The sequence below is a fragment of the Balaenoptera acutorostrata genome, chromosome X, assembly GCF_949987535.1.
Source record: "Balaenoptera acutorostrata chromosome X, mBalAcu1.1, whole genome shotgun sequence".
NCBI lineage: Eukaryota > Metazoa > Chordata > Mammalia > Artiodactyla > Balaenopteridae > Balaenoptera > Balaenoptera acutorostrata.
The window spans coordinates 113,584,450-113,602,785 of record NC_080085.1 but is presented as its reverse complement, the minus strand read 5'-3'; the positions used below and the strand labels follow the sequence as shown (position 1 = coordinate 113,602,785).

The 18,336-nt window shown below is 38.1% G+C and overlaps 1 protein-coding gene across 9 annotated transcripts in view; it reads left to right on the top strand.

The window, feature by feature from the left end:
- Nucleotides 1-18,336, top strand: part of ENOX2 (ecto-NOX disulfide-thiol exchanger 2) — a 266,724-nt gene that overhangs the window by 102,927 nt on the left and 145,461 nt on the right. For 6 of the 9 annotated variants that reach the window (XM_057538822.1, XM_057538830.1, XM_057538820.1 and 3 more), the window contains one exon: nucleotides 15,003-15,146. The exons of the other annotated variants lie outside the window; for them this stretch is intronic. In XM_057538822.1, coding sequence (XP_057394805.1) covers nucleotides 15,003-15,146 — 144 coding nt within the window. The remainder of the gene's footprint in view (nucleotides 1-15,002; nucleotides 15,147-18,336) is intronic. 9 annotated transcript variants of the gene reach the window in all.

The following is an 18,336-nucleotide window of genomic DNA, read 5'->3' as shown; positions in this document are numbered from 1 at the left end:
CTCCTCTCTTGTTTTCTACCCCATTACTGAGTTTTATATCAGGTTTCTATTAATGTCTTCTATCCACACTTCTGTTATTGTTGTTTTATCTTAACTACAGAGCTTAGAGATCATGTTTCAACACATCTTTCAGATGAGGAAACCTTAACCAAAAATGACTTGCCCAAGGTTCTCCACTAAGTTAATGGAAGATCAGAGACCAGAGCTTGTGTTTTTGTGGCCTGTTCTTCCACTATACTTAACTGCTTCCTTTGCATTTTTTAGTTTACCAGATCCTTCCTAAAGTTCAGTGGAATCACTAAGGAATCATTGAGGTGACAAGTAATATAGGCAAACCACACTGCAGCCCGATTTTATTAAATGTAGCTGTAGTTTAGACACAGTACTTCCCAACATCCTTCATGACGTTGTATGTGTAGTGGAGTAAATGAATAATCTACTTGAGGGCAGGGGTGACCGGCCTGGGGTCCCAAGGGTTGTGAGATTGGAGACTAATCCCCAAGGCAGTGTGGAATCTTTCTCTGGAGATAAGAAAACAGACACAATATTTCTGAAGCATTTTAGCTATAATCTCCTGAACCAAGGAAAAGAACATAATCCTGTAATTATATTTTGCCTGAATTTTTTCCAAGACTTCAGGTTTTGGTTTAGGGTTTTTGTGGTTGCTAGCAACCCTTCTAACCCTTTTTCCCATCTTTTCCTTAGAAGCATCATAAACCAGACAAGTTTAGGTCTAACCTATTTATACCATACAACCAGTACAGTGCCCTGCATATTGTAGGTAAAGAGTAAATGAACTTATTCTCTAAGTGTTATTTGGTTTTAACTTAAAAAAAACACAACACTTTGGGTAGTGTATGCTCATTTGTTCCATTTAGACCAGTGGTTTTCAGTCCTGGCTGCACATTAGAATCACCTGTTGGGGGGACTTCCCTGGTGGTCCAGTGGTAAACAATCCGCCTTCCAATGCAGGGGACACGGGTGCGATCCCTGGTCAGGGAACTAAGATCCCACATGCTGTGGGGCAACTAAGCCCGTGCACCACAACTACTGAGCCCACGCACCTCAACTAGAGAGCCCACATGCTGCAAACTACAGAGCCCATGTGCCACAGAGAGAGAGAAAAAAAAAGGAATCACCTGGTGGCTTTTGAAAAATGAGCCACTTAGACCCCACCCTGACCAATTAAATCAGAATCTCTGGGAGTGTGGCCCAGGCATTGGTATTTTTAAAAAGTTTCCCAGGTGATTTTAATATGTACAGTGATGAGACACTGTCTTAAAGTCTCACTCTCTTCTGGAGATACCTCTAACAAGTCTTTGACGTTCGTGACTGAGTTGAGTCAAGAAGTAGCTGGTGAAAAACAAAATAATGTGGGAATGGCTTTTGGCACCATTCACCTTATAGAAAACCAGATTTGGGTCACGTGTATCAAAGAAAACGATTGCCTTTTAGTAGCCCAAAGGGAGGGTTCTTAAATAGAATTGGTTTACTGCACTATGGCTTTATACTCATGCTTGGCATCTGTCCAGGAGGCTAGGCTGCTTGGTCAGGTATTCAGGGCCCTAGTTCATTGTTATTGCATTTCTTCTTTCCACCATCAACTTAGGCAAGTGCCCAATTTCCAGGAAATTCTGAGCCTGTTAATTTACCAAGGCTGTAAATTTACCAATCCAAATCTGTATCCAAATGATGTATTTCCCCAAACCTTGAACAGGAGGGGCTCAAAAAATAACAAAGCAAGAACAATGGAAGATGGAGATGGATTTAATTAGGGAGGGAGTGAAAGTTGAAATGATCTCTGGCTTTTGGGACCATTCCAAGATTCCTATGGCATCAGTTGGAACAAGAGGATTCTTAAGTCTTTTCCAGTCCTGGATTCTTTTTAAACACAATTTTGGAAAGTTACTATGCTTTCACACTCTGACTTTACCTGGTATAACAGCTTCCTCTATTGTTTAATCAGAATAATTGTGTTGTATGCTTGGTGCCTCTGTGGTGCCTAGAACTCTTAGGTGTTAAGAATCTGTGCAATGTTTAAGGCCTGTCTCCCACAATGGAACATGACTCTAACTCCCATACAGTGCTATTTTGTTGCAGAGAAACTCTTAAGTTGAAAATGTTCACGGAATTGAATTCGGCTATGGCATTCTCTTCAACTCAATCCATCACTTCACAATCTCCTAGGAGCCCTGATTTGCTGTCAATTGTTTGTCTCAAAGCATCTTCCTGAAATGAATTTACTTTAAAGTTAAAGATGATTAGAGTGCTTCGTCTCCAGGAGACAATTACAATGCTATATTCTTTGGCAGGGAGAAAAACAACGTAGCATTAATTTTTTCAACCTTTCTTTGAGTATTGTTAAAAGGAGAATTGTCAGCTTAATCCAACATACGATAATAACCAAAATACAACTGCTATTAAAATGCAAGGTTTTCTAATAAGGTCATTTTGAGGAGTTGTTTGGGAGGAGGAGAAAAGGGAGAAGTATGCAGGGGAAAGGGAAGGAATCTGTTAAGTATTCCTGACCTTCAAAGACACTTTCGTCAGTGAATGCTGCAAACAAAATAAACCAAGTCTGAGACCTATTATTAAAATGTTATTCTCCCTCCATAGCCCAATACTATGTTATCCTGACTCTTAGACTATTATGCTTTATTTTTTTTTTCTGGATGGATTGATATCTTTTGACAGGCTTTGTTAAGAATACATAGTAAAGGTCAAGAGTAAGCCATTTGATGGTGTTTCCTGGCAGCCTTTATCCTATGGCAAATAGAGATTGGAAGCAGTTTTCTTTTTCAGTGTAGCTTTGTGGATATGCTTCCAATGAGTTGTGCTTTTTCTCATACTGAACTCAGGATTTTCAGGACTGCGACTTAATTTTAAAATGGATCATCTCAGACTCCTCTCTTCCCCTCAACTTCCAGATTCAATCAGACACTAAATCCAGATGATTCCACTTCATGAATATCTCTGAAATCCATTTCTTTCCATTCATTGCTACTGGTCTGAGGTTACACTACTGTCATCTCTCCATTGTGTCACTTTGGTATTGTAACTGGTCTGTCTGTCTCTGGTGCCTTCTCACCTCCTGTGTGTCCTTCATTCTGCCATAAGCATGAACTTTCTAAGGCAGATATCAGATATTGACAACCCAGAACACCTGCAAACCCATAAACATCGAGAATGAACCCTGAGGTCCTACAATAAGTGCTCTGATAAAAAGGCTCTGTATACTCCTATAGAGAGAGCTTTTGGGGAGTAGGAAACATTTCATTGAATAGGTAACATTTGAGTAGGGTTTTGAAGGTTGAATAAAAGCTTTCCAGGTGGAGAAAAGGGAAAATTGTATTTCAAGCAGAGGGAATGGTATATACAGAAGCACAGGATAGAAAGCCCAGAAATAAATCCATCCATATACTGTCAGTTGATCTTCAACAAGGGTGCCAGAGTGCACAATGGGAAAAAAATAGTATGTTCAATAGATGGTGATGAGAAAATTGATATCCACATACAAAAGAATAAATTTGGACCCATATCTTACACCATACACAAAAATCAACTCAAAATGGATTAAAGATTTAAATATAAAACCTGAAACTGTAAAATACCTAGAAGAAAATCTAGGGGAAAAGCTTTATGACATTGGTCTTGGCACTGATTTCATGATATGACACCAAAAGCACAGACAATAAAAGCAGAAATAGACAAGTGGTACCCCATCAAACTAAAAGGTGTTAGCATAACAAAGGAAACAATCAACTGAGTGAAAAGTCAACCAACCTATTGAATGGGAGAAGACAAAAGAGGTTAATTTCAAAAATATATAAAGAACTTCTATAACTCAATAGAAAAAAACCCTAAAACCCAATTTTTAAAATGAGCTAAAGACTCAAATAAACATTTCTCCAAAGAAGGTATACAAATGGCCAACATGTACATGAAAAGGTGCTCAACATCACTAATCATTAGGGTAATGCAAATCAAAATTACAATGAGATATTATTTTATACCTGTGAGGATGGCTATTATAAAAAAAAACAAAGATAAGTGTTGGCAAGGATGTGGAATGATTGGAACCCTTGTACACTGTTGCAGCTGCTATGGAAAACATATGGAGGTTCCTCAGAAAATTAGAAATAGAACTACCATATGATCCAGCAATCCCACTTCTGGGTATTTATCCAAATGAATTGAAATCAGTATCTTTAAAAGATATTAGCACCCCAATGTTCATTGAAGCATTATTCACAATAACCAAGATATGGAAGCAACCTAAATGTCCAACAAATGAATGAAGAAAGAAAACACAGTACATACATTCAATGGAATATTATTCAACTTAAAAAAAGAAGGAAATCCTGCAATATGCAAGAACATGGATGAAGCTTGAAGATACTATGCTAAATAAACTAAGCCAGCCACAGAAGGACAAATATTGCATGATTCCACTTGTATGAGGTATCTAAAATAGTCAAACTCATAGAATCAGAGAGTATAATGGTAGTTACCAGTAGCTGAGTGGCAGGGGAAATGGAAAATTGCTAATCGACAAGCACAAAGTTTGAACTGTGCAAGATGAATAAATGCTAGAGACCTGTTGTACAACATCATGCCTATAGTTAACAGTACTGTATTGTACACTTAAAAATTTGTTAAGAAGGTAGAGCTCATGTTAAGTGTTACTACCACAATAAAATAAAGTTTTTAAAACAGAAGTGCAGAGACATGCAAAGGCATAGCATGTTTGAGGAATTTGAGAAGTTTGGTATGAATGAAGTAAAGGATACTTGGGGGAAGTGGCAAGAGATGAAGATGCAGTAATTTGGCCCAGATTTTCTGTGTATTTATCTGCCCTCCTTTCTGGTTGCGATTTTTTTGAGGAACAAAACTGTTTCTTATCAAGTCCTGAAATCCTAGGGCCTAGGATACTGCCAAGTACACAGAATTGTTTGAATGAATTGGATGAATAAGGAGAGAGGCTGTCAATATTGTTTGATTGATTCATTCATTCCAATACGTATTGAATACTTCAATTAGACTCCAGACTGAAGCAAAATTAAGATCCTACTTATTCTTTTATACAACAACAGCAGTAAGACTTGTTTCAAACACAGATTAGTTCTTTTTTGCAGGCTTTTCCTTTATAGTCATTGTTTTCTCAAGGAGTAGATTCTAGCTTTCTCCTCAGTAGTCAGTTTGATTTCAGCCCAGGTACCTCTCTAAAAGAGTTAATCACTTGTCAACACCCTATACTGATACTCCTGAGGTGGAATTGTTATAAAGGAAGTGTGGATCTATAAAGATGCATTAGCATATTACAGGAATCTCTGTTTTCTCCCGTGTGTTTAATTTCACAGCCAACAACGGGATTGTTTATCATACATTCTTGAAAAACTAGTTCAAATGAGGCTCAAACATTAGGAGTACAGAAAGCATAACTCCAGAACATTAATGATACAGTATAGCAGAATTAATGGTGTAGGGGAAAGGAGAGAGGGTAATATTTTTGGACATGTAAATGAAGGTTTACTGTATTTATGTAGTTCTATATTTAGGGAATGCTAAATCACAATCTCATCATTGGTTAATTAGAAAGTAATTAAAATTGTAGCACAGTGATTGGATAAATAGTTAATGAAGGCGAAATGAATGAATAAAGGAAATCTGGTGAAATTACTGTGTACATTTGGGGAAAAGCAAAGATACACTTTATTCATACAGTGTATCAGTCTTAAAGGATAACCAATATCCTTCTAGTATTAGTTGATAAAATTAATTCTCCAAAGACCAAAAGAGTTTTAGCTCTCATTCTCCCTTCAAAGCATCCTACACAGAAATGCAGATTTATCTGACTGCTACTTCAATTTTCACTCACAGCATGTGAAATTTTGCTGCACTTTGTTTACAACTTATTTACTGGCGTCTTAAGAATATATTAAAGTAAATTAGTGTGTGTAGTAACTGTTCCTACTGAAAGAGCTGGCTCAGCCTAGGCCCCTGACCAGATCCAACTGACTAGCTAGTTGTCAAAACCGGTGGAGTGGTTTCTGCAGGGAGAACTGTGCTTGCTTTTGATAATTACCTCAGCTTTATGAAATCAATCAGCCTGAAGGGAAGACCTCATTACAGATCTGACAAGATAGACTCCAATTTCAATACCAGAACAAGTCTCTGCCCTCAGGCTCTGAAATCTGCAATTATTTATTTTATTTAGACAGAGACACCCATAATATAGTACCTCTGGGCACCTTCTCAGGCAAGTATTAAACAGATAACCTAATGGTCAGTATGTTAGCAACCTGCCCCTTTCCTGTCACTCAAGTAGAAAATTGGTCAACAGGAATTGCAGCATGGCCTGGAGCCAGCTCAAAGCGGGCACTGATGAATCACCATCTTTCTAATCCTCCACCCCCAAAGATGTGGAGAGAAGGGTAGTTGCTATAACCGTTCCCAGGGCTAAAGTAGAGGAAAATAAGACTTTCTCTGAAGACTGCCAGACTTTATCCTAAGGAAAATGATAGATCGCCTGTCTACCATCTGTCACTTTGAACTGTTCTATCAAATCAACATTTTTTGAACTTTGTTTTCATTGAGGAATGTGATTTCGCTGTGTTTCCCAAGCCTTACGTTGAACAAGGGAAAAGAGTCCTGAAGCGTTCTTCTTGAAGTTAGAAATATGTATTTTGCTTTCCTGCTCACGGAACTCAAATACCTTAACAGATTTAGTTCAGACTTCTCTCAAATAATTCACCTTTACCAGGCCTGGGAGATATCAGCCTCCTAGGAAAAACACAGAGAATATTCTGAGCATAGGAAAATATGGATTTAGAGAGAAATGGACCTTCTGTATTCCATCTCAAGTGTCACTGTTAGCAGTGTTCTAATGATACAGCAACCAGCTGAAAGTGAGCACTGATTAAAGCTTTGGGAGGAGGCATTTCAGTTTTAAGGGGAAAATGTGGTTCTTTCATGTTGGAAAGTTCAAGGTGGTGACAAATATGGTCTCCTTTCCTAAAAATAGTACAAGCAAAGAGCAGTCACTGACTACTCCCAGCATTATTTACTAATGCTTTACCTTGATGGCTGTGTATTATCTGAAAAACAGGATTATAAAATGAGTGCAAAGCTAACATCTTCTAAGCCATAAATAGGATGTAGTGTGGGGGCCTAAGGTGCCACACTATTCAAATTTTCTTATTCCATTTTTGGACAAATACATATAAATCCCCAACTGAGTTAGAAGAAGGGAGCTAACACTTATTTAGTGTCTGATATATGATAGACCTTAGACATACATTCTCTCATTTAATTTTCTTCACTTCCCTATAAGGGGAGTCATTATCATCCCCATTCTGCAGTACAGAAACAGTCTCAGAGAAATCAAGTGACTTGTTTTATACCCCTCGTAAGTGGTACACCTAGTAAGTGGCAGATATGGGTTTGAATCCAGGTCTGACTCTAGAGCAACTTATAAGATTTTCTGTGATGACGGAAATACTTTATACTGTGCTGTCCAATACAGTAGCCACTAGCCACATGTGGCTACTGAGCACTTGAAATGTGGCTAGTGCAACTGAGGAACTGAACTTTTTATTTTATTTTATTTTAATTCATTTAAACTTAGATTTAAATGGCTTCATCTGTCTAATGGCTACTGTGTTGGATGGTACATCTCTAGGGATTGCCTTTTCTTGACTGTAGTTTGTAAAGCAGGAATCTGTAACCTGGTGTCCATAGACATATTAGGAGAAGATCCATATATGGGGTTTCTTTTATAGTGTTTTCTTATAGAAAGGTCTTAGTCAGTAGAAGGACTGCTTTGCTTCTTGGAAAGGGAGAGTGAAGTTATGTAAAGTCATAGTCAGGGGTACAGTGTATGATAGTCTACCACCACTCCCCAAAGAGTCTTCCGGGATCCTAGGATAGAGGGGATACCAGGAATGCTGAAGGAACCCCCCAAACCATATTTCCTTCTCCCTTCGTAACAGCCCCAGCAGCAGGTTGGTTGGCATCTGGGGTGGGAAACACAACTATTATACCCAAAGTTGTAGCTGAGTTCAGTTCTATACACATGTCTGGAGTGCTTATAATATTGTACAAGGCACCATGCCAGGCATCTTGGAGGAGGAGAGATGTTTTAAAATGGCTGGGACATAAAGTCTGTCCTCAGGGAGTTTACAACTTAGTGGTGATGGGCTAAGGCAGGAAGGAAGGGAGAATAAGACAAATACTCAAAGAACTATAACACAAGGCATGCTCTGAAAGGCATAGGAAAAGTACAGATTAAGATCTGAGGAAGGCCAGAATGGTGTTTATCAGTAATAGTGCTTATTAGCTGTGTGACCTTGGGAAATTTAAATTCTGTAAATTTACATTTCTTTGTTGTAAATGGGGATAATAACTAGAAAATAAAATAGTGGGATAATGAATATAAGGCAGGACGCATTCTGAACAGTCAATGAATGGTAGTTCCCCTGGTGGCCCTGCTCCACTGCTGTGTATGTATTGGGTTGGGTGGAGGTGGATAAGGGAAGGCATCATGAAGGAAATAGCATCTGAGATAAACCCTAAAGGAAAGATAGTCTTTTGAAGGCTGGAAATCAAGAAGTAAGTGGAGGAACAGCGTGAGCCAAAGCTGTGGAAGTAGGAAAGTACTGGAATGATTCAATGAATGCTAGGTAGTCCCATTTTGCTAGAGTGTCAGCTTTTTCTACCTAAAGTACGATTCCCCACACCAGCAGGATCAGCATCACCTGGGAGCTTGTTAGAAAAGCAGAACACAACCCAGACTTATTGACTCAAAATCTGCATTCTAACAAGATTCCCGGGGAACATGTGTGCACATTAAAGTTCAGGAAGTATTGAAGTAGAGCACAAGCTGGAGCATAGTAGGAGACAAGGCTCAGAATGGTGGGGCCTTATTAGGAAGTACTTGAATGCCTGACCAAGTAGTTTGGGGAGTCATTAAAAGTTGCTGTAGGATCACTGTCAATGAAAATCCACCTGTGACCTGTATCACACCTTGGAAAAGGTGACTTAAGCATCATTTTGGCTCTGAAAATTTTTATGCTCACCACCATTCAAGCAAGCTCCTTAGTAGAAGAGGACTTTGGCCCTTTTCTTTCTGATCACTTCCCCGTTCCCTTCGCTCACCCATTAATCTTTTACAGTTACCCTTGCCTCAGCTAAATCAGTTATACAGAATATTGAACCCTCAAAATTGACAAAGTAGGTTTCATTTGTTTGACATCAGCTAAGACCTGGAACTGAGAAATGTTCATTTGTTTTGGCTACTAACCCGTGTGGCTGGAGAGCGATATTGCAGTCCAACTCTTTTTAGAAATTGTAAATATTCTCTCAGAAGTAGCAGGTGGAATTGCTGGGTAGTGAGAGCTAAAAATGTGGAGTCAGAGGTTTTCAGGCCAGGACTGAGGAAGGAGGAGGGGCTCCCAAGGATGGATAAATCCTACAAAAGCACCTGCCAGCACATCAAAAGCTTGGCTATTATTCTAACCCCTTACTTCAAGAGTTTTGAATTAAAAACTAATTTGGAGACCTTCTTTACCATGGAGTCCCATATCCGATTTTAAACTAAAGTCAATTGGAAAATAGGACTCGGGTTACAGAAATTTGTTTTATACACAAATTAGCTATAAAGTTCCTTTTGCCAAAAACTGACATTCTATTTTTTCAACATGAATGTCTGTCTGGAGACTGCTGCCTTGAATTGAATTTACCAGATTTCTCAGGACCTGACCATTTTCTTTTAAAGAGAACTAATCCAGAGTAGAATTGTGTTTCTTTGTGCTAAGGTTGAACCACCTTAAGTCTGTGGGCTGCAGCTGCAAATAAGAAGTGACAGGGACCCACAGGGTCACGTTTTGGTGCTGTAACCTGGGGCAATCATTAAACGTGTTAGATTGCATCATGAAGGTTAGTCCTAATTTGACCTGATAGTAGAAAGCTCTGTAAAGTGAATTGTGGCAGTAACTATTACAGCAGCTGGGCACAAAGAGATCATTGATCTTTCACAAGAATCATGAAAATTCTTCAGTGTTTTCCTCAAAGCCCAGGAATCATTTGTGTCTGTATGGCAGACATCATTGCATGTGAACTCCTCGACCTGCAGATTGGAGGATTCATTGGGAACCACACTTCATTCTGAGATGTTTAATCCCCTGGTTCCATTGGTTAATAAATGTCATTCTCCAACGACCCCATCCTCACCCTTCCCCAATATGCATACTTTCTATAGTGGCCTCATGTGGGTTATGAAGTCAGAGAATCTGTATTTTGACATGACATGAAATAACAGCTGGTCAGCTGTCTAAACCAGTCAACCTGGTTTTAGACGAGATTACATTACCACATGGACTTTAATTGTGAATGTAAGATACAGAAATAGCAGAATTCTATTCTGTCTATTCCTTATAGACAAACTGTATATCTTGTGGGGTTAGGCGATGAGGGGACAAGATGGGAGGAGAAATGAATGAGCAAGGATCAAAGTTTTATTAAATTTATCCTCAAGAATAAAAGGGCAAATACTATGAAGAAATATATAAGACTTTAGAACATTTCTTTGTTCTGTTAATTGTTGGTGACTCCCTCATTTGTTTTTCTTGCAGTGATTATCAGTAGAGTCCTTAAAAAGTTAGCCATCCCATGTGCTCATTTTAGGGACAATAAGCAAGTTAACAATTGAACAAAATGTATCCTACTTCACAGGCAGTCTTGGGGAGATGAAAGGAACCCTCAAAATAGAGTAAGTGGTAGTTTTTAAAAAGGTAAGGAAAGCAAGCTGAATCCCTAGGAGCATAGCAAGGAATGGTCCCCAGGCTAAGAAGTAACCCCTGGATTTAGGCCTGTCCTGAATTCTATAGATAAGATTCCTGCTTTGCATAGAAGAGTGAACTAAATAGCCTCAAAAGTTTCTTCCTAGGGAATTTCCTGGTGGTCCAGTGGTTAGGACTCCACGCTTTCACTGCTATGGGCTGCACGGCACAGAAAAAAAAAAGTTTCTTCCTAATCTAATATTTTCCTAATATCTTCCTTATCTAATAGTTCCATCATATCTAGTAGAAAAATGGTAGAAATAGCTTCCATAAGAGATTTAAAGGTAAATTCTGTAGTTTGGGTAAGAATTAAAATATCATAATTGCTAATATTTTATATTCAAGCCATAATTGAAATTTCTCCAATAAGAATTCTTGAAATTAAAGTGGTGGTGGTTTTCCTTTTAGAATTTAGGTAGTTTTAATGGGGCTATTTTACTTAAAATAGCACTCTCAATGTGGACCACATATACATGACACAGAAAAGATCCTATAATTGCCTACTGATTTACTGGTTGATTTAGTGCTGTCTTAAAGGAGGAATGAAACAATACAATAAAAGTAGCTGGGAAGCACTAGTGTCATAGAATTTTGCTATGTCTATAGCTCTTGTTTTCAAACTACAAATCTTTGGAGACTGTACTGGGTCTTGGATAATATAAAATGTGGATTTGTAGTCAATGGATCAGCTTACTGAGTGGGATGTCTCTCTCTCCTTGATATGAGGTCTTTTTCTATAAGAAACAAGGCCTGAGATGGTGTGTTGAATTATCAGGATTTTCATATATTTGGATCATTTATGAGGTGGGTACACAGAAAGTACTTGAAATCTCGGTCTTATTCAGTGCCAAACAAAAATCTGTACATTAGTACAGGGAGCAAAATACCTAAAGCCCTAAAGTTACCATCTGGGACTAAATAAAAGGGAAGAACAATTATAGCCAAATGTCTATGACTGAATACATTTAATTCATCAGATTTTGTTCCTGGACTCCTTCAACTTTTAGAAAACAGTACAAACAGCAATAAAAAGGTTCAATGATGAAAGTAGGGTATATCCTTGGATAAAGGCAAATTCAGACCAATCTCCTCACATTGTACATCAAAAATTCTAGAAATTAGAAATGGAAATTTGCAGTTAATATTTATTGAGCATCTGCTATATGCCAGATGTGATGCAGAATGTTCTACATATGTGATCTCACTTAATCCTTTAAACAGTCCCATGAGTTAGGTACTGTTATTAGCCCCCTTTTACAGATCATAGCTCTGAAGCTCTGTAATATCCTCAGTCATCAACTTAATAAGGCAGGAAAATGGACTAATATATTATTCTGTAAAATTATCAAATGCAAAAGAAAAAAATTTCTGATTAACCATTATTAATCAGAACCTCCTAATCCCTGAGCATTCCTTTTGATAAAGATTTTACCATCCTGCAGTATAGTACTCAAATGATGGAGATGCATTTGAAATCTAATTATTTCAAGTAATGTTGATATAATCAGCATCAGAACTTTTGTCATTAATTCTTTATTCTAACTACATGAGTTAATAGAATGCATCACCTACTTCCACCCTATTGAGAATTAATTCATTTAACACTCACTATGTGCCAGGCATGGTGCTAGGCACCAGGGATACAGTTGTGGGAGAGAGAGAGAGAGAGGTCCTCCTTAGAAGAGCTGCTTACAAACTTCAAAACTTATAGGGGAAAAGTTTGTTTTAATTCACTTAGAATATATATATTTTTGCTTATCTTTACAACAGCTCTGTGCAGTGTTATCATCCCCCTTTCACACATTATGAAACTAAGACTAAGGGCGATTACGTGAATTGCCAGAAGCTACCCAGATAGTAAAGGACAGATCCAGGATTTGAACCCTGATCTGTCAGGCTTCGAAGCACATATTGTTTCCACTATACTACTACATCTTCCATGGAACTTTTTTTGGTCAGGCTGATATTGCAGAAAGAAATACCGAGAAAAGTTTTGGAATAGTACACTAATCACATTTGACTCTGTGACTACTCAGGTGCAAGAAACATCTTCATTTATAAATTATATAAAAATCTAGTCTTCTTTGAAAATAGTCTTGGTCATGATCTGAATATTTTCTAATACATAGCTATCAGTGTTTGTTTGTTTAGTTCTAGTCATGGTAGGGATTTAATAGGACATGGATATGATACGGTGAATGGTTGACTTAAGATACAGAAGCAAGTTTTCGTTCTTTCACTTACTCACTCAGATGCTGTAAAGGAAAAATGTTTGACAGGTCCCAGAAGACATTTAATGGAGGTGTTCCACGTGGAATCTGATTGCAGAAGAAATGGTATTTGTTACATGGGCTGAAAACAGCATAGAGATTTTTTTTATTAAAAACAAGAATGTAAAGCCATTTTGTTAGAACCTTAGCATTCATTTTACTGAAACTTGATTGACCTTTAGCTGACGGGATTCCAAATTTTCATTGACATTTTACAACATTACCTTAAGAATTGTACAGCTGTGGGCCAAAGAAAAATTGAGGGTTAAAGAGTGAGCCATAGCAGGCCAACTTGATTCCTCTTTTGATAGGATTAGAGGACCAGTAGATAAAAGGCTTAGGAGAGATCACCTAACTTTGGACTTTAACAAAGCTTTTCATTCCACATTTCATGAAGTTTTTTTTTTTAAACATCTTTATTGGAGTATAATTGCTTTACAATGGTGTGTTAGTTTCTGCTTTATAACAAAGTGAATCAGATATACATATTCATATATCCCCATATCTCCTCCCTCTTGCGTCTCCCTCCCACCCTCCCTATCCCACCCTTCTAGGTGATCACAAAGCACCCAGCTGATCTCCCTGTGCTATGTGGCTGCTTCCCACTAGCTATCTATTTTACATTTGGTAGTGTATATATGTCCATGCCACTCTCTCATTTCGTCCCAGCTTACCCTTCCCCCTCCCCGTGTCCTCAAGTCCATTCTCTACATCTGCATCTTTATTCCTGTCCTGCCCCTAGGTTCTTCAGAACCTTTTTTTTTTTTTAGATTCCATATATATGTGTTAGCATACGGTATTTGTTTTTTTCTTTCTGACTTACTTCACTCTGTATGACAGTCTCTAGGTCCATCCATCTCACTACAAATAACTCAATTTCGTTCCTTTTCATGGCTGAGTAATATTCCATTGTATATATGTGCCACATCTTCTGTATCCATTCATCGGTCAGTGGACACTTAGGTTGCTTCCATGTCCTGGCTATTGTAAATAGAGCTGCAATGAACATTGTGGTATATGACTCTTTTTGAATTACGGTTTTCTCAGGGTATATGCCCAGTAGTGGGATTGCTGGGTCATATGGTATTCATGAAATTTTAATTGAAACACTTGAAATTCCAGATGCTGCTGCCAGAGGAGTAAGAAACTATCTCTGCTTATCCCTGGCTGAAACATATAAGACTTGGATAATAGAAAATGCCTTTTTCCATTTTATATGGTGCAGCAGCTACTAGTAAAGTGACCATGCTCTGGAATCATTTGAAAAAGATGGGATTAACACTACTCAAACTTAGGTTGTAACTCCCCATCACTCCAATTACTAAATAACACCCTTGCGAGTTCTATATCTTTTTTTTTCCTTTTCTAGTTTGCTATGGAGTTATGGTTTTCTTTTTTGGAAGCCAACCTCTATATTATCGGTGGAAGTGACTTTGACACCAGGGTAGTCTAATGATTACATCTGCATCAATTCAACAACCCTTGCAATGAAAGAATGGGAAAAATGTCAGGAGATAATCTAAAAAGTACATGGTCAAGCTTTTCAAAGGAAGAGTGGATCCATCCATAAGCCACATTTAAAGAGGGTCCTATCTCTTTAAGGGAAGAGGTAGAAGATAATTGATAGCTTGTGGTCAAAAATGTTAATTTCCGAGAAACAGGAGGGATCTTACAAATGGCAGAGTCACGGTCTTATAAGAGCCTATATTTTAATTCTGTATTTATCAACAAGATCTGTAAAGAGTGCAGAGGGCAACTGGCTTCAAGGAATTCACCTGTTACTCCTGGGCTCTTAAGATTTAGAGAGTTTTCCTCTAGTGGCTCATATAATAAAATCTGGAGACATCCCAGTCCTTAATGGAGTCTGGATTTTGGCTTTCTTTTTCTTCTTTAGGGTTGAACCAGCTGCCCTTTGACCCTGCCAACAACAACGAGCCCCTGCAGTTTGGCAGTACCAGTGGCCCTCTGGTCACAGAAGGCCTCATTGAGAATGGAGGGGAGTCAAGCAAGAAAAGAAAGAGAACAAATGCTCCTTCAGGTAAGCTAGGCGATAATCCATTCTCTTAGGCCAGTGCCACTGAGTCAACATTGTCCCAGAAACTAGTATGTAGTGGGCACTGTACTAGGATTTGTAGGAGCTACAAAAATGAGAAAGAGTCCCCTGCCCTCGAGGAACTCATGGTAGAATAGAGGGCAGAAAAAGCACATACTTGAATAACTCTAATAATAAGATAGAGTATCATCAGTGCTGTGGTAAATGTGTAAAAGGGAAAAAAACTATGGGAGCCCAAACAGGGACAGAGTTTAATTCAGCTTTAGGCATCATGGAACACTTCACAGCAAAAGTGGCATTTGTAGCTGGCCCTTGAATGGTTAGACTTAAGACAAGAAGAGATGAGTAAAGAACATTTGGTTTAGGTATAAGGAATTACATGAGTGAATGATGTCACTATACATCTTTCTTTGTATGTACACGTGGTGGCTACCCTCACTTGTACTCCTAATGTGGATAACTGCATACATTTGCATGTCCCCACCCCACCCCTGTTTCCCCCAGTACACACTATGCCCACATGTGTTCTATGCCCTCATAGCTCTCTTAGAACAGCTGATGAACAGATTGTCCTAAATCCTGTATAACAGCCAACTGAATTTCTAGCCTCCCCTGCAATTCCCCCCATCCTTCGTGCTCCGTTGGCCCATTCTCATGTTAAACTTCTCCAGAGTGAGTGGGGAAACAATGGGAGAACCAGATCTTAACTGATCACTTAATATTTTAAAATTTCATCTCTTTGTTACTTGGCTATTCATTTGAAAATAGTATCCGTAGTCTATAGAGACTGATCTGAGATTTTAAGATGGGCCTAATAGACATGTTCATAGGGTTTTTGGTTTTGTTTTGTTCTGTTTTTTTACTATTACTTTTACATTCAGCTTATAAAATGGAGCATGTTTACAAACATACAACATCATACCTGACTCTTAGATCATAGGTCTTTCTGCTTATGAATCAAGATATTTATTAAATACAAGTTTGGAAAACAAAAATACAGTAAGGCATTAGCTATCTGGAGCCCTCAAGAAAAGTGTGATTTTTAGATAGCTGTATTTTCTGGAGCATTGAAAAGGCATAGTATACAGCCAAGGAACTGGACTGAGTTGTAGTCCCAGCTCTCTCTCTGTCTGTGGCCTAGGGTGTGTTCCTTAACCTCTCTGACTTTCACTTCAACTGTAAAGTTAGAAATGGTACTAAAACTTCTTAGGATTATTAGTAGAGTTAAATGAAATTATATAGGTAAAGGGCTTAGCTTGATATCTGCACACACTTCATCACTTAAAAAATCACTTAATAAATGTTGCTATTTTGTTGTTATTATTATTATATGATAATATTATGAACTTCATTGTTGTAAGCATCAATGCACTTCACATTTTTAGGTTAACCATTATGAATACAAATCGTGTGTGTGTGTGTATGTGTGTGTGTAAACTTATCTGTCTTTTTAAGGCATATATTCAACATAATCTAAACCCTGCTTGATCATTTAAAGGCAAAATTTTAGTCATTAGTCATTGTACTGCTCTATAATATTCTATTATAGTTTTCTGGGTTTACTAAGGAATATAGGCCTTTTAACTCTAAATTGTCCTAGACTGTGGTGGCTTTTTAGTTATTACAGCCACATCAGCCACATTTTATCCACGTCCTGTCTCCTTTCTGCAGTCTGCAGTCATTTCTACTTTCTCTCAGTGTCCCTTCATGTAACAGCCCTTTTTCTCCTTCTACTTAGTTACAAACTTTTAAAAAAAAAACAAGCAAGATCTCCAAGTTGGTGTCTCAACTTAGTATGTTAAGTAAGAGTTATTCAGCTGTGAGAGAACCTGCTATGGAGAGATATACAGGATTTAGGCATCAACTTTAAGACATCTATTTTGGCTGCTCTGAGGCCTTTTTTGATCACTTATTCGTTTTTCCACTGTGTTCATGGTAAGTGATGTGCTGGTTTAGAGTAATATCTCCTGAACATTGGTTAACTCATGAGGGTGGAGAAAGGGGGTATGTATAAATCTGAATTGTGAACCAACTTTAAAGAATTGCAATTTTATTTCTAATGAGCATATTCAGTGAGAGCAAAGTAACTGTTGCAGGTATAGGATTTTAGCAGTAGATTATGTTAATCTATAATTAGCAGAATCAATTTGCATTCAAATAATGAATATGCCTAAATTCTTAAGAAACAGCATGTTCTTAAAAATAGGTGAACTAGGCCCCTGGCAGGCTAAATTAGCTCCCTTGTAATCTTTTCAACACTATTTGCTTAGTGAACCCTTTCTTTGTAAGTAGTACAAAGGTAACTCCAGCCCAGGTTTAAATTACCACAAATTCCAAATTAGTGTAGTCCAAATTAGTGTAGTCCAGATTAATGAGGTTTTACTATAAAGGGAGTCTCATAATTGTTCAGCTGACAATCTTATGGTATTATAAATGGGCAGATTGTTTTATAAAGGTATTTTTTTCCTATGCAGTTCTAGACAAAAGGAAGAGGGAAGGTATTTTGTGAGTAGGAACTTCCTTCTTCCTTTATCACCATTCCCTGCCTCTTGGTAAGGAGGAAAGCTAGGGTTAGAAGTCCTTACAGGAGCTACCAGCCGTTTCAGTTGTAAGTTGAGATACTCATCCAGCCATTACATCACTCAACCCTGTGACCCCTTTGAATCGAAACCATCTCTCTCCCTCTTCTGTCACTACAAATGATGGAAGGGTCTGTGCCTGCAGCTCCAGTTCCTATACATTCTATTCTTCTTCCTTTCTCACCCCTCCTTTCTCACCTTTTTCTACAAACTGCCTCTCTCCTTTTATAAGAGAATTGATCTCTTAAAGGTCACCAGCGACCTCCAAATTGTCACAGTCAGTGGCCTTTTGACAGGTCTCAACTACCTTGACCTGTTTGCTTTATTTCATGCTGTTAACAACCTCCCCTTGCTTGAATTCTTTCTACTTCTGCTTTCTTTGGCAATACACTTTGCAGATTCCTCTTCCTTTTCTGACTCCTTCAAGCATTCTATCTCCTTTTCTTCCTACCTCCACTTTAAGTGAGGATATTATTATCCACATTTATAGGTGAAAAAATAAAGGATAAATAAACTTACCCAAGAGTGAACATTTAGCAAGTGGTTTAACTAGGCATCCAACTCCAAAGCCTTTCTCTAACTACTCTCCCAGAATC